Genomic DNA, 14,553 nt, shown 5'->3' on the forward strand with positions numbered 1-14,553 from the left:
GGAGGCCCTGGGAGAGTGGGGGCTGTCGGGGGGGTCGGGAGCTGGGGGAGGGGGGCCCCAGGGAGCCGGAACCCAGCGATGTCACAGTGGAATCTCGGGGCGCTCGGGTATTTACCTTCAAATCAGCTGGTGGGGGCAGGTACCGGGGAGGGAAGGGGGGAAATGGGGCCCCTTCTCCAAATGATGGGGGTCAGCGGTGGGGGAGGGGCTGGTGGGGGAGGAGGCACAGTTGGGATCCAAGCATCTAGGGGGACTCAGCTCTGGGGTGTGGGGGGGCTAGAATGGGGGGGATAAGAGAATCAAGGAAAGGGGGGGTTACGGGGTGTCTCTGTCAGCCCCCCAGGAATGAATTCATGGCTTGGTCCCAGGCTGGGGCGGGGGAGGGCAGGTTTGGGGGCTCCGTGGCTCTGACCTGCCCGGTCCCGGCCCCCCAGGATGGAGTTCGTCACCGGCTACCGGGCCGAAGTTCTGGACTGGGCCGACCTGCTCTTGGGCTGGCACCGGCGCCAGGCCGGGGGGCCCCGGGACGGGCCGCGCCAGCGCCGCCAGGAGGGGCATGTCCGGCGCCTGCCCCCTGACCCGGCCCTCTGGCTCCTGCACCTGCTGCCCAACCCCCGCCTGGGGTTGGGGCTGGCCCTGCCGGGAGGGGCCAGGCAGGGGTCGGGGGAGCCCCGGGGACGGCTCTGCGGGGAGGATGCCCTGCAGCTGCGCGACCTGCAGCGGGCGGTCACCTTCCTCCGCCTGGACGAGGGCGAGGAGCCAGAGACAGGTACCCCCCGCCCCCCCGTCTGTCCCCTCCCCCGCCCCCCGGGCACCCTCTGTCTGTCCCCTCTCCTGCCCGTCCCCCGCCGGGCACCCCGTCTATCCCCACCCCCGCCCACCAGGCACCCCCTGTCTATCCCCTCCCACGTCCCTGCCTGCCGGGCACCCCCTGTCTGTCCCCTCCCCCGCCCGTCCCCCACCAGGCACCCCTGTCTATCCCCTCCCCCGCCTTGCTCGATTCCCCCCCTCCCCCACCCATCCCCCACCAGGCACCCCCACTCTCTCCCTGCCCTCCCCCCCCAGGCATCTCACCTCCCTCCCCCCAGGCCAGGCCCTGCTGCACATGGAGCGCCTCCTGCTGGTGACGGACGAGCACGGCACGGTGATGGGCCTGGATTTCCAGCTGGGGGCCGGGGCCCCGCCCCAGGCCGCAGGGCCGCCCCCCCCGCTGGAGCAGCTGGCGCTCCGCCTGCTGTGCCAGAGCATGGCGCGGCCCCTGGGCGCCGGGGAGCCCCGCCGGCCCCGGCTGCTGGCCGTCGGGGACCTGGCCTTGCACAAGTGAGTGTGACAGGGCAGTGGGGCTGGGGGGGGCGCCGTGCCCCCCATGCCACTGAGCCCATGTCTCCTCTCCGCAGGTCGCTGGAGCCTCTGCTGCCCCGGCTGGGCGTGAGACTGAGCCCAGGTCCCATGCGGGGCTGGGGGCCGAGACCCAGCTTCACCTTCCCCTCCGTGCGGGTGCGGGCGTGTCACGTGTGCAAGCGTCACGGCTTCCAGGGGCGGCTGGCGCCCTGGTGAGTGGGGGGCCAGGAGCCTGCGGGGGGCTGGGATCTCCACGGCCCCTGCACCCGCTGGCCTGGCCTGAGGGCGTCCACACGGGGCATTGATCCGGATTCCTTACTCCGCTTTCCAGTCACCCACCCCGCCCGCCTCCATTGTCCTGTCTGGAGGAAGGCAATTCCCCCGCCCCACACCCAGCTCCAGGGGAAGCACCCGCTCTCGCACACTCTCGCACGCTGCTGCAGGGCCGTTCCCACTCTCGCACACTCTCGCACGCTGCTGCAGGGCCGTTCCCGCTCACGCACACTCTCGCACGCTGCTGCAGGGCCGTTCCCGCTCTCGCACACTCTCGCACGCTGCTGGAGTGCCGTTCCCGCTCTCGCACACTCTCGCACGCTGCTGCAGGGCCGTTCCCACTCTCGCACACTCTCGCACGCTGCTGCAGGGCCGTTCCCGCTCACGCACACTCTCGCACGCTGCTGCAGGGCCGTTCCCGCTCACGCCCGCTCTCGCACGCTGCTGGAGGGCCGTTCCCGCTCACGCCCGCTCTCGCACGCTGCTGGAGGGCAGCGCCTGCTCCCACCCCTTCCTGCACGCTCGTTGGCTCACGACAGCCTGGCTGGTGCGCTCCCTGGGCCACCTTCACCTGCCAACCCCCCGCCCGGCGTGCCGGCCTGCACGCTTCGTTTGCAGCCCGTGTGCTCCCACAAGGGGCACGCTCGCTGCCTCTCGCACGTAGGGGGGGCGTGCTTGCTCGCTCTGAGACACGCCCCCCCCCCAGCCAGCAGTGCCGGGCCGTGCTGTACTGCTCCGAGCGCTGCCGCAAGGCGGACTGGGCCCGCAGCCCCGAGGACGCGGCGCATCGCACCTGGTGCCAGCGCCTGGCCGGCTACATGGGCCGCGCCCGCCAGTTGGCCGACCTGCCCTTCCTCTTCGCCGCCGGTGAGCGCCGGGGTACGGGGCGGGAGCGTGACGCGGGGTGCTGTGGGGGGACAGGCTCTTGCACTGGGGAAACTCTGGGTTGGGGGCGGCCTGGCCAAGGATGGGCCACTGGGGAGGGAACGGTGCATTGCATGGGGGTTTTGGGGGGGCAAGGGGTGCATTGCATGGAGGGGCCAGGGGGGCAAGGGGAGCATTGCATGGAGGGGCCGGGGCTGCTTTTTGGAGGGGGTTGGGGGGCAAGAGGTGCATTGCATGGGGGGGCTGGGGCAAAAGGGGTGCACTGGGGGGTGCGGGGGGTGCCGGGGAAGAGTGGTACTGAGGGATGGGGGGCGCAGAACTAGGGATTTATTGGGGGTCCCGGGCCCCCCTTTTCCCTGGCAGAGGTGACCAGCGACGGCTTTAACAAGGAGGGGTTCCTGGCCGCGCGGGGGCTGACTCGGGGCTACTGGACCCACGAGAGCATGCTGGTCCGGGCCCCCGACTACGGCGTGGGGCTGGGGGGCACAAAGGCCTGGAGCCCCTGGCCCCTCCAGAGCGGTGAGCACAGAGGGGCACCGGGCCGTGCTGGTCCCGATCCCACCCCAGGGTGGGCACCAGCTGGCAATGGGGGGCGGGCAATGGGGCACCGGCTCCCAGCCCCATCCTAACGTCCCCTTGGTTTCCCTCTCACCCCCCAGGTAACCCCTTCGAAGCGCTGAGGCCAGAGGGGGGGGTTGCCCTGCCCCCCACCTCCCCGGAGCCCCCTGCACCCAGGACCTATTTCAGTGAGACGGGGGAGGGGCTGGATTATAAATCGGGGGAGGGGCCGGATTAAATTGGGGGGGAACAAAGGGGGAGGGGCTGTATTATAATTTGGGGTGCCAGGTGGTAATGGGGGAGGGGATGGACTATAACTTGGAGGGCCGGGTTAAACTGGGGGTGGTGATGGGGGAGGGGCTGGACTATAATTTGGGGGCCAAGGGAGGGGCCAGGTTAAACTGGGGGGGATAAAGGGAGAGGGGCTGATTAGAATTTGGGGGGCTGGGTTAAACTGGGGGTGGTGATGGGGGAAGGGCTGGACTATAACTTGGGGGGGTCAGAGGAAGGGTCGGGTTAAACTGGGGGGGACAAAGGGGAAGGGGCTGATTAGAATTTGGGGGGCCGGGTTAAACTAGGGGGCGAAGGGGGGGCTGGTCCCCATGCCCCCCTGACCCATTCCCCGCCCCCAGGCTCGTGGCAGGAGTACTACGCGTGGCGGGGGCTCCCCCTGGACTCCCCCTGGCCGTGCTTCTGACCTACCCCCTGAGCGTCTATTACATCGTCACCCAGCTGGCCCCCCGGCACTGTGAGTGGGGAGCTGGGAACTGGGGGGCCGGGCTGAGAGCTGGGGGTTCCCCTTTCCCCCCGGTAACCCCCTGTTTCTGCTGCCCCCCCAGTCCCGGAGCTGAACATCCTGAAGAAGCAGTCGCTGCGCGTTCACGTCCTGGAGACGGGGCCGGAGGCTGAGATGGCCCTGCTCTTCTGGGTGCGCGGGCAGGAGACGGGGGGCTGGGGGCGCCATGTGGCGGGGGGTGCTGCGGGGAGGGGCACCAGGGGGGCAGTGTGGATGGGGGGGCAGGTGTAAGGGGGGGCACAATGCGGAGGGGCTGAGCTGCCGTGGGGGGCTCGCTGCGGGGGGGCAGATCCCCCACTCCACCTCCTGACCCCCCCTGCTGTGTGCCCCCCAGGAGCTGTCGGTGCTGCTGCCCCAGGTGGCGCTGGAGCTGCTGTTCCTGGGGGGGGCTCTGCCCCCCGAGGCCGACGGGCAGCAGCTGCTGCTGCAGAGAACGGTGAGTGTGGGGGGGACGAGACCGTGGGGGGGGGGAGCCCTGAGCATGGCCTCCCCCAGCTGACACCCCGCCCCCCCCGTTTCCCCCCAGGAGACGCAGGAGGTGCGCGCCTGGCCCGGCCCAGCCCCCAAGGCCAAGGGGGGGCGTGGGGGGCTGCAGCTGAAATTCTGTGCCCAGCCCCCCCCGCTGCTGCAGGGCCCCAAACCCGACCTGGTCATTGGTGAGTTGGCCCCAGGGGGGCTGGGGGGGCTCTCTGGGGGCATCCCCAATATGGGGGGGCTCAGGGCGGGGAGGGTGCCCCCAGGGGAACAGCAGGGGAGTCTCCCCGTGTGCTGCTGACCCCCCCTCGTATCCCCCCTGTTATTTCTCAGGGTTCAATTCCGGCTTCGCTTTGAAGGACACCTGGCTGAGCACCCTGCCCCGCCTGCAGGTGGGGGGCCCCCCGACTGCCCCCTGCTCCCCTCCCCCCACGGCACCCCAAACTCCTCTCTTCCTGCGCGCGGCCCCGGCCCCGGACTCCTGGGTCCCTCCTGGCCCCATTGGTCCCTTGCGGTGCCAGCCCCGGACTCCTGAGTCCTTCCCAGCTCTGGCCCCCTGGGTCCCTCCCGGCCCCGGACTCCTGGGTGCCTTGTGGTGTCAGCCCCGGACTCCTGGGGGCCCCATTGGTTCCTTGCGGTGCCAGGTGTCCCAGCCCCAGCCCCGGACTCCTGGGTCCTTCCTGACCCCATTGGTCCCTTGCGGTGCTGGCCCCGGACTCCTGGGTCCCTCCCAGCCCTGGACTCCTGGGTCCCCGGTGGCGCCGGCCCAGCCCCATGGCTCCGTGTCCCCAGGCGCTGCGGGTGCCGGCGTACTTCACGGAGTGCAGCGAGTACAGCTGCGCGGTGGACCAGGCCACGGTCTCCATGGCGACAGGGGGCAGCGCCGGCCCGGCCCACGTCAACCCCTTCCGCTCGCCCGTCCGCCGGCCTGGCGCCGACAACGCCCTGCCCTGGTGGGTGCTGCGACCCCCCCGTCCCCATCCCCCGACCCCATCCCCCGACCCCATCCCCTGACCCCCGACCCCAACCCTGCCCCATCCCTGCCCCATCCCCCGACCCCATCCCCTGACCCCCGACCCCAGCCGCCGGCCCGGCGCCGACAACGCCCTGCCCTGGTGTGTGCCACTAGCCCTGCCCCCGACCCCATCCCTCATCCCCTGACCCTCGACCCCGCCACGATCCCCGACCCCCAAGCCCGGCCCGACGCCGACAATGCCCTGCCCTGGTGGGTGCTGCGACCCCCGCCTCTGTCCCGCCCCTCAACCCCTGACCCCGGCCCTGACCCCCAACCCCTGACCTCTGACCCCGGTGGCACTGTGATGCCTTGTGACCTCTGACCCCCGGACCGTGGTATCCTCCCATGCCCCCTAAATGACCTCTGACCCCTGTAGTGGTGCCCCCATTGCAAACACCCGTGACCCCCAGTGCCTCTCCATGACCTTCGACTTCCACCCCATAGCGACCTCTTACCTAGGGACCCCAACGACCCCTGCCCCATTGCCCTCTGCCTCTCTTACAATAACCCCCTCCAGTGCCCCACTGCGGCGACCTCTGACCCCTCTATCCCCCCCAGGTACTCCAACGCCTTCATCTTCCACCTGCTCTACAAGGGGGGGGCAGGGGGTGCGCGGCAGCCCGCTGGGCTAGCACCACCCCCCACCCCCACCCCTGCCCCCCAGGGCCCAGAGCCCAGGCCGGGCCGGACCCGCCGGAAGGAGAAACAGCAGCATCGCAACGGCCGCCGGCGCAAATGATGGGGGGGGGAAATAAACCCACCCCGGCCCATGGAGCCTGCGCCTCGTTCCTGTCCGACTCGGGGTCCCCCCCGCCCCCCGCTGACCTTGCCCCCCTGCCCCGGCCAGCCTGGCGCCAGCCCCAAGACCACGGCCCGGCTCGACTCCCCACCAGGCACTGGAGGCGGCGCGTGAGCCGAGCGACATCACATCCACCCCAGCCCTTCGGCCAGTTTATCGCTGAGCAAATGCCCGGGGCCAGGGCGGCGCGGCTGGGATCCCGTCTGCAGCCCCCGGCTCTGTCCCCCGTCAGCCCCCTTTCTCCGGCCACTGGCTCCCTCTATCTGCTCCCTGTCTGCAGCCACCGGCTCCCCCCGCCCGTCGGCCCCATGTGCACCGGGCGCTGCGCGCGGTTGGTGGGGCTGGCCCTGGTACCCATGGCTCTGGCCTGCATGGCCACCAACATCCTGCTGTTGTTCCCCAGCCGCGAGGGGGGCTGGATGAACCATCTCACCCCCCAGATCTGGCTGATGGGCGGCTTCGTCGGAGGGGGGCTCATGGTGAGTGGGGGGGGGGGACCCCCGGAGCGGAATGACCCCCCCAGAGCCTCAGGGCACTCCCCGATTTGTAGGTCCCTTGTGCCCCCCCATTCCCCCTGGTACCGTACCTGTCACTTCACCAGCCTCAGCGTGTGTCTGTCCATCCTCCCTTGGCCGTCCGTCTCCCTGTCCCCCCCCGCCTCCCCAGGACTTTTTGTCAGTCTGTCCGTGCCATTGCGTCCCGTCTGTCTGCGCCCGCACACACTTGTCCCGCCGTCCATCCCTGCCCACACCCACTGTCGCCTACCCGCCCTCAAGTCCCTCCAGGTCGCATCCCCCTCTCCGTCTGCCCGTCTGTCCGCCCGCCTTCCCCGGCTCCTGAGCTGCGGCGAAGGGGGGCGTTGCTCCGGGTTGTGCGCCGTTATGCCCGATCTCTCTCTGCTCGGGATTGTGGCCACCCACCGGGGGGGTGACGGAGTCAGATTCCACCCCCCCAACCCGGGGAGACCCGCCGCGGAGCTGCTTCATCCCTCGGGGCCGCCCCAACGGAGCCTCGAGCATCGGCTCCTAACGCAAATGCCTTCGCCCGCCTCTCCATGTGCGAGCAGCAGCCCCCTGGAGGGGGCTCCCGGCTGGAGGCTAAAGACTTGAGGAAACGGCAGGCAGGAAACCCGGCGTCAGTGCTGCATGGGGATGGGAACTAACCGCCACAGCCAGCAAGCCGGTGGTGGCTCCGTGTCTACCCCCAGCTGGGAGGTTTTCTCCGAGGAGGAGAAGCGGCCCGGTCCTGCAGCAGTGGCCGGCTCTTGTGGGGCCCTGGGGGTCTGGCACGCTCGTGGGGTTACTCCCGGGGGGCCGGGTAAAGGCCAAGGTGTGGGCCGGACCCTGTGATTCGCGGCGCTGGACGGAGACCCAAAGAGCCTGTGTCGCAGGGTGCAGACAGACGCGGAGGCTCAGGCACCTCGCGTGGTTGGGCTGGTTTCCTCTGCAGGTCTGTATCCCACTGTTGACACCAAGGACATCCTGACCTGCCCCTTCCTGAGCGCCGCTGGCTGCCCGGGGCCGCCCTTTTACCTCTCAGCTCCTCCTCGCAGGGAATCGGGCGATCCCAGCTGCTCCTCCAGGGTCCTGCAAAACCCCGCCTTGGTCGGCGACGGCTGGGTTTGAAAAGTTCGACCCCACACGGTTCAGAGTGAGCGGCCAAGGGGCAGCCCCCCGGGGTCTGAGGCTCTGCGTCGCGACTTGCGCTCTCGGTCCCCATTCGTCCTGCGTCAGGCCTGGCTCAGAGCCCCTGGTCTCCACGGCCAGGGCCGCCCTGCATTGCAAACCCAGCTCTCTCTTTCCTCAGTTTCCCTGCGGAGTGGGGTGAGAGGGGGTGAATCCTGTTTGGTGGGAACGTCCTGGGCCCCTGGGCTGTCCCTCGACTCGTCTGGCGCCTCCTCTTCCCGGCGCCCATGTTATTCAGCCCGCGAATGACTCGAGCCTGCAGCCGGGATGCTCCACCTCGGCCCTGAGGGAAACTGAGGCAGCCGTAGGCCTCACACTGATGTCTCCAGAATTGCCAGCCTCCTACCTCCATGGGCCCGTCCCCACAGGGAATCGCATTGACCAGGGGGATCTTGTGTGTGGGGGGGGGTCTGTGTGGGCCAGTGGCCTGGGATGGGGCGGGAATCCCCACGCTGGCACCTCCCCCCCCGCACTAGCTCCCTTTCTGCCCAAGCGCCCCCTGCTAACCTTTGATCATGGGCCGGTGAGTGGCCTGGGGAACTGCCCGACACTGGATGGGCCTGGAAGTCTGGAGGGGTGATACGGGGCTGCTGGTTGTGACACGTGTCCCCCCCACTTCAGGTTCTCTGCGCCGGGTTCTCAGCCATCCATGCTGGGGGGAAGGGCTGCTGTGGGAACCGGTGTCAGGTACAGATCCTCCCCCACCCTCCTACCTGGGGGGAAGGGGCAGGAGGGCAGTTGGGGGGCAGTGGGAAGTGAGGGAAGGGCATTTCGGGGGGGGGGAGCCATTGAGGGCGGGGCAGGAACGCAGTGGGGGAGGGGTAGTTGGGGGCAGTCTGGGGGGCCTTAAGGGGGGCTGGGGGAGACAGTAGGAGGGGGATGGGAGGGTACCGGAGGGGCAGTTGGGGGGGCAGGGGTCTCTCCCCGCTCTCACCCCCCCATCCTCCCCAGATGCTGCGCTCCGTGTTTGCCTCGCTGTGGGGCGGCCTGGGGGCATTGTACTGCCTGGTGGTGTCGGATGCTGGGCTGACCTACGGGCCCCTCTGCCTGCATGCCCAGGGGAAGTGGGGTCGCCCTTCCGCAACCTCAAGTACAGGGGGGGCCCCCGCCCCAGCCCATAATAACCCTGACCTGCCCAGCCCCCTACATCCCAACCCCCACAACCCTAGCCCCAAACTCCACCCTCAGCCCCCTAACCTCTGTCCTGGCCCCTCCCCCAATCCCAACTCCCCACTGCATCCAGCCCCCACACCGACCCAGCCCTTCCCCTCGCAATGCCCCCCACGTTTCCCCTCCCCCTGGCAGTGCCCCCCTTCTCCGTGCTGGGCCCTGTTCTGCAAGGGCGAGCCCGGATCCAAAATGGGATCCGCAGGCTCCAGCCTGCCTGGGGGCCCCCCCATGTCTTCAGACCCCTGGCGGAATTGTCACCCCTTGGGGCATCTCCACAGGGGGGCAGTTCTACCAGCGGGTGCGGCCCCCCCTGCCCCGGAGCTGACGGGAACCCCCTTGGGGAAACTGAGTCTGGCCTGGGTTCATAAAGATACCACCACAACTCCCACACTCCCGGCCCCCTCCCCCACCAGCCCTGCCTCCCCCCAGTTCCATCACGGTCCCCCACGTCGCCGTGCCGCCCTGACCGTGTCTCTCCCTGCAGCGAGAGCTATCTGGTCAACCGAAAGATGTGGGACCAGTGCATGAGCCCCCCCCAGGCGGTGCTGTGGAACGTGGTCTTGTTCTCCATCACCCTGGACCTGGGGGCGCTGGAGCTGCTGCTCTGCACCGTGCAGGTGCTCAACGGGCTGCTGGGGACCCTGTGCTGGGACTGCCGCCAGCCAGCCAAAAGCCAGGTGAGACCTGGGGGGGCAGGGGACGCGCGGCGGCCCATGTATCCCACCGCTGACACCATGGTGCCCACCTCTGACGAAATACCCGGCCGGGGCATGCGGGGAGCTGGGTAAATACCCAGTCAGGGCACGTGGGACCCGGGTTAATACCCAGTCAGGGCATGTGGGCACCAGTTAAATACCCAGTCGGGGTATGTTGGGGCCGGGTAAATACCTAGCTAGGGTATGCAGAGGGCTGGGTAAATACCTGGCCAGGCCACAAGGGGGAGCTGACTAAATACCTGGGCATGGCCCATGGAGGAGCTGGATAAATACCCACTCAAGGTGCACAGGGATCTGGGTAAATACCCGGCCAGAGCACATCGGGGGCTGCGTAAATACCTGACCAGGGCAGACAGGAGGCTGGGTAAATACCCGGGCAGGGCACAGGGGAGCCGGGTAAATACCCTGACACTAACTGGCTGCGTCTCTGGCTCCCCACAGGACGAAGGTCTCTGAAAGCCCTGCTGGGGCCCCGCCCCCCCGCCCCAGGGAAGCTCTTTCACTCCTTGTCACCCCCCCATGTCTGTCCATCCCAGGCGTTCGGGGGGGGCTCAGTGGCTGCCGGACCCCTTTATGGGGAGCACCCATGGGGCCCCTCCCTGAGCTGTCCCTGTGTCATGAGCTAACACCCCCGGCGGATTAAAGACCCCCCTTGTTCCCACCTGACACTTGTGGGTTTTATTGGGAACACAATGGGGCACGGGGCAGATCTGGGAGGGAAACTGGGGGGGGCATCTGGGAGGCGGGAGGGCCACGGGTGGGGGTCCAGACTCCTAGGGGGCTCTGAGCTTCCCCCAGGTCTGGGAGGGCCTGAGGGGGGCCCAGGGGAGAGGGTTAGAGCCGGGGGCGCTCAGTGAGGGGGCCACTTTTCCCACCGGGCCCTTGACGCGGGTGCAACGCTGCCTCCCGTGCCCCTCCCCCTGCTGCAAGCCCTGGGCCCTGCCCCTGCCTGCTATAGCCCCCCCCGAACCCCAACCCCGGAGATAGCATCTCACAAATTGCCCCCCCCCCCAAGCCAGCCAGACTCACCCTGGGGCCGGAGGGGAGCTGGCGGCCCCTAGAGGGGACAGGCCCCATGTCCCGTTCCCTGCCCCCACCCCCCAGGCCAACCCAGCTGGAGACTCCCACCCCCCTGCTCCAATTCTCCCCCTCCCCCCCACTGCCCCATTGCCAGAGGTGCGTCCGGCCAATGAGACGCAGGCAGGGCTCAGCTCAGGTACGGAGCAAATCTTTTATTGCGGGGGGAGGGGGGAGGTCACACAGGGGGAGCCGCTGGGAGCTGGGTTCGAGGGGAGGCGAGGAGCAGGGATTCGGAGGCTGGCGGCGGAGGGGGGAGGCATCAGGGGGCCGGGGGGCACCAATCAGGCCAGCTGATGGGGCAGCCGGGGGGCCGGGGCCCCGGTCAGGCTTGGCAGCATTTGAGGTAGATGTCGTTCAGGGCCGTGTCGTCCCCTTTGCCCTGTGGTGCCTCCACCTTGGTGGCGATGGTGCAGACGCCTTGCAGGCCGCAGGAGTGGCTCTGGGGGCCCCACTTGCCCCAGCACCGCCCGTCCCCCTTCAGCTCCGTCCCGTCTGTGCAGACGAACTCGATGTTGTTGGCGGCCGTGTCGTCCTTCAGGCCCTGGCACGGCTCCACCCGCAGCCGGAACTGGGTCAGCCGGCTCCCTGAAGGGCAGTTCTTCACCGGGGTCCAGTAGCCCCACCTGGCAGGAGAGAACGGGTCAGCTGGGTGCTTGGAGGGGTGGGGGGGATGCAAACTTCCCCCAGCCTCAGCTGCCCCGGGCAGGGAGCCTGCTGCCCTGGTATCCCACCGCTACCACCAGCATCCAGCCATCAGGTACCACTGCCCCACTGGCGCTGCCCTGGTATCCCACCGCTGCCACCACTCACCCACCAGCGACACCACGGTCCCACCGCTGACACCAGCTCTCTCTGTGGTGACAACCCGGCTCCCACTAGCTCACGCAGCCCAGTGGCCCCCTCTGCCACCCCCTCCCTGCACCCTCAAGTTGGCCCCTCCCCATGGTACTCACGGCCCCACGTTGGACTGGATGGAAGTGCCATTGGAGCAGAGCAGCCGGATCCCGTTCAGCGCCGTATCATCCCCAGCCAGCTGGGGCAGCTCCACCTGCGGGGGGGGGGGGGGTAGGGAGCAAAGCATGGGGCATTAGAGACTGTCCCCTCCAGCCTGCAGGGGCGTCACTTCAGTACAAGGAGATGGGGGGGCAGAGGGGTGTGAGGAGGGGGGTAGAGATAGGGAGGGGGTAAGTGGGGCTGGGGAAGGGGGCAGGGGACGAGGGGAGGGGGGAGGATCTTTACCTTCAGGGAGAATCCAGTGGCAAAGCTGCCGTCAGGGCAGGACTGTTCTTCACCCCACGTGCCCCATATCCCCCCATTATTAACGTCGATCTTGGTCTGGCCCCACGCGCCCCACAGGCAGCCGCAGAGCAGGAGGCTGAGCGTGGTGTGCAGGGAGGTATCCATGGAGCCGGCAGTGGATGAGCAGCTCCCGGCACAGGACAGGGCATTTTATACCCGGAGAGGGCAGGCGGGGCTCTGCCCTGTGTGGGCCGGGGCCAGCCCAGGCACCGTGCAGAGGGCCTGGTCGCTCCTTCTCTTGGAACAGGGTCAGGGCTATAATTAAGCTAATCCTGCCCCAGGGCACATGGCGCAAGGTTCCTGCCGCCTGCCCGCCCCCCCCCCCGCTCCCCGCACCCAGGCCTCTGCTGCCTCATCGGCCCAACTCTCGGAAACGCCCCACGCAAAACACGTCGTGTGACAAAACCTCTGGCCTCACGTCAGCTGCTGCAACCATCCTGGCTGACCCCTGTGTCCCACAGCTCACCCTGCCGCTGCCGCTTCAGGCGCAGTATCCCACCACTGACACCAGGGTGCCACAACTCACCTCGCCGCTGCCACTTCAGGAGTAGTATCCCACTGCTCACACCAGAGTCCCACAACGCACCCCGCTGTTACCGCTGCGGGCGTAGGATCCCACCGCTGACACCAGGGTGCCACAATGCACCCCACTGTTCCCACTGTGGGCGTAGTATCCCACCGCTGATACCACAAGCCCACAGCTAGCCCCGCTACCACTGCCTTGCACACAGTGTCCCACTGATGACACCACTACACCAACCTCCCACCACTGCTACCCCTGTTGCCCCTTCTGGCACCAGGATCCCATTGTTGTCTGTCACACGGAGGCAGCTGATGCCCCTGCCTCTACACAACCCTTTTGTGAAGCAGCTCCTTTAATGCATCCCACATTCAGTGGATTAAACACTGGCTAGCTGCTCGGTCTCCAGCTGGCCCTGGAAACGGGGAATCGTTGTTGAACCAGCGTGTATCCAGTGGGGGTCCCGCAGGGAAGAGGGCCTAGCAGCTTTACCAGTGACCTGGAAAGAAGCATGAAATCGCCCCAATACGGTTGGCGAATGACCCCAAATTTGGGGGGGGGGGTGAATAACGAAGAGGCCGGGTCACCGATTCAAGCCACTCCTGTGTGTTTTGATATGGCTAACGGTCAATGGCAACATGTAGGAACAAAAAACGCCGGCCACAGGTGCGGGGCGGGGCCTCGCCCCTGGGAAGCAGAGGTGGGGGTCAAGGTGGACAGTCAGGTAAACGTGAGCCCCCCAGCGACCCTTTTATGTAGCTTAGCCACGAGAAGGCGAAGGGGTGGACCGAGGTAACAGCCGGCTCTTCGGCCTCACAGTGGCAGGGCTCAGTCCACCCGAGGGCCGGGAGCGGAGTCGGCTGGAGAAGGAATTGTGTGACCGGGAGAGTCCCTACCCGCGGGAACGCCGGACCCAGGGTCGCGGCAGACGCACCCTCCAGGGCAGTGTTTCGGTGACGGCGGGCTGCCCTTCTAACCCGTCTGCTCCGGGTGTTATTTTGGGGGCCAGTCTCTGGCCGGAGCTCTAAGGGGCAGGATTAGCTGGGCGCAATGCGATACAGCAGCGAGGCCAGGCGCGGACGCGCCGCGGGTCTCATGCTGCAGGGGAGAGCCCACGGGGAGCCACGCTGGGCCCGGACTCTCTCCTGGCAGAAGCAACGTTGTCCTTTTTCCACACCCTCCAGGAGGCCCTGCAGTCCCGCTTGCCTTGGCTGCCGCTCGTTACCACGTAATTGTTCCTGCACCACCAGCAGACCACGGTTCTCCCAGACAGCTCACTCCCGGGGTGGCAATACATCAGAAGTAAGTCGGGGAAACTGAGTCATGCACTTTGTTCACGCAGTGATTGCAACAATTCCTGCCTTCTCCACACCTGACGCACTGTTCCCCCTTTGGGAAGGTGGCAGCCCCGCCTTTCCGTCTCTCGGGAACACCCGGCACAAACAGCTCACCGCGTAATCCACCGTAATTATAGCCCTGTTAGTCTGACAGAGAGCCTGGGCGAGATAATGGAGCGGCTGCAATGGGACTCAATCAGGAATTAGAGGGGTGTAATCTAATGAATGCTGCATGCTCAGCGGGGTGTGTGCGGCAAATTCACACTAACGTGGTGTCTTTTGTTGAAAGCGTTACAAAACCGGGTGTTACGAGCAATAGTGGCGCTGTAACGACCTTGGGCTGCTGTGACGCATCTGCTATGGCACTTGGATTAAAAAACCAGCATGAGCTCAAATGAATGTAGCCCACGTGAAACGGATTAAAAACTGGCTAACTGATAGATCTCCAACTAGCCTTGTGCGCCGGGAACCGCCCACGAGCAGCTCTGTTTCCAGCCTGGGCCTGCGGGGAGCAGCTCCAGCCCCTGCACTAGCTCACGTCTTTATCGAAAAGCTGGATGAAAATATAAAATCGTCCCTGATCAATTTTGCAGATGACCCAGAAA

The 14,553-nt window shown here is 67.4% G+C and overlaps 3 protein-coding genes across 3 annotated transcripts; 2 read left to right on the top strand and 1 right to left on the bottom strand.

Annotated features, from left to right (window-relative positions):
- The first annotated feature begins 435 nt into the window (after positions 1 to 435).
- Positions 436 to 6,081, top strand: ZMYND15 (zinc finger MYND-type containing 15). Its single transcript, XM_067561825.1, is given in 14 exon segments — positions 436 to 769; positions 1,089 to 1,320; positions 1,398 to 1,553; positions 2,321 to 2,481; positions 2,863 to 3,018; positions 3,159 to 3,245; positions 3,690 to 3,737; positions 3,740 to 3,805; positions 3,897 to 3,985; positions 4,188 to 4,325; positions 4,392 to 4,509; positions 4,661 to 4,719; positions 5,120 to 5,280; positions 5,901 to 6,081. Coding segments are annotated over 14 exon segments (1,986 nt in total).
- Positions 6,082 to 6,449: 368 nt separating this feature from the next.
- Positions 6,450 to 10,168, top strand: TM4SF5 (transmembrane 4 L six family member 5). The gene is made up of 5 exons (XM_067561834.1): positions 6,450 to 6,620; positions 8,448 to 8,513; positions 8,778 to 8,904; positions 9,468 to 9,673; positions 10,154 to 10,168. Exons 1-5 carry the CDS (start codon positions 6,450 to 6,452, stop codon positions 10,166 to 10,168), a joined length of 585 nt encoding a protein of 194 aa, XP_067417935.1.
- A 946-nt stretch (positions 10,169 to 11,114) lies between these two features.
- VMO1 (vitelline membrane outer layer 1 homolog) lies at positions 11,115 to 12,196 on the bottom strand. Its single transcript, XM_067561846.1, has 3 exons — positions 12,032 to 12,196; positions 11,746 to 11,840; positions 11,115 to 11,415 (listed from the first exon to the last, which is right to left on the bottom strand). Exons 1-3 carry the CDS (start codon positions 12,194 to 12,196, stop codon positions 11,115 to 11,117), a joined length of 561 nt encoding a protein of 186 aa, XP_067417947.1.
- Positions 12,197 to 14,553: the final 2,357 nt, after the last annotated feature.

The sequence above is a fragment of the Emydura macquarii genome, unplaced genomic scaffold (assembly GCF_026122565.2).
Source record: "Emydura macquarii macquarii isolate MOO-44397 ecotype Brisbane River unplaced genomic scaffold, CSIRO-AGI_Emac_v2 contig_306, whole genome shotgun sequence".
Classification (NCBI taxonomy): Eukaryota; Metazoa; Chordata; order Testudines; family Chelidae; genus Emydura; species Emydura macquarii.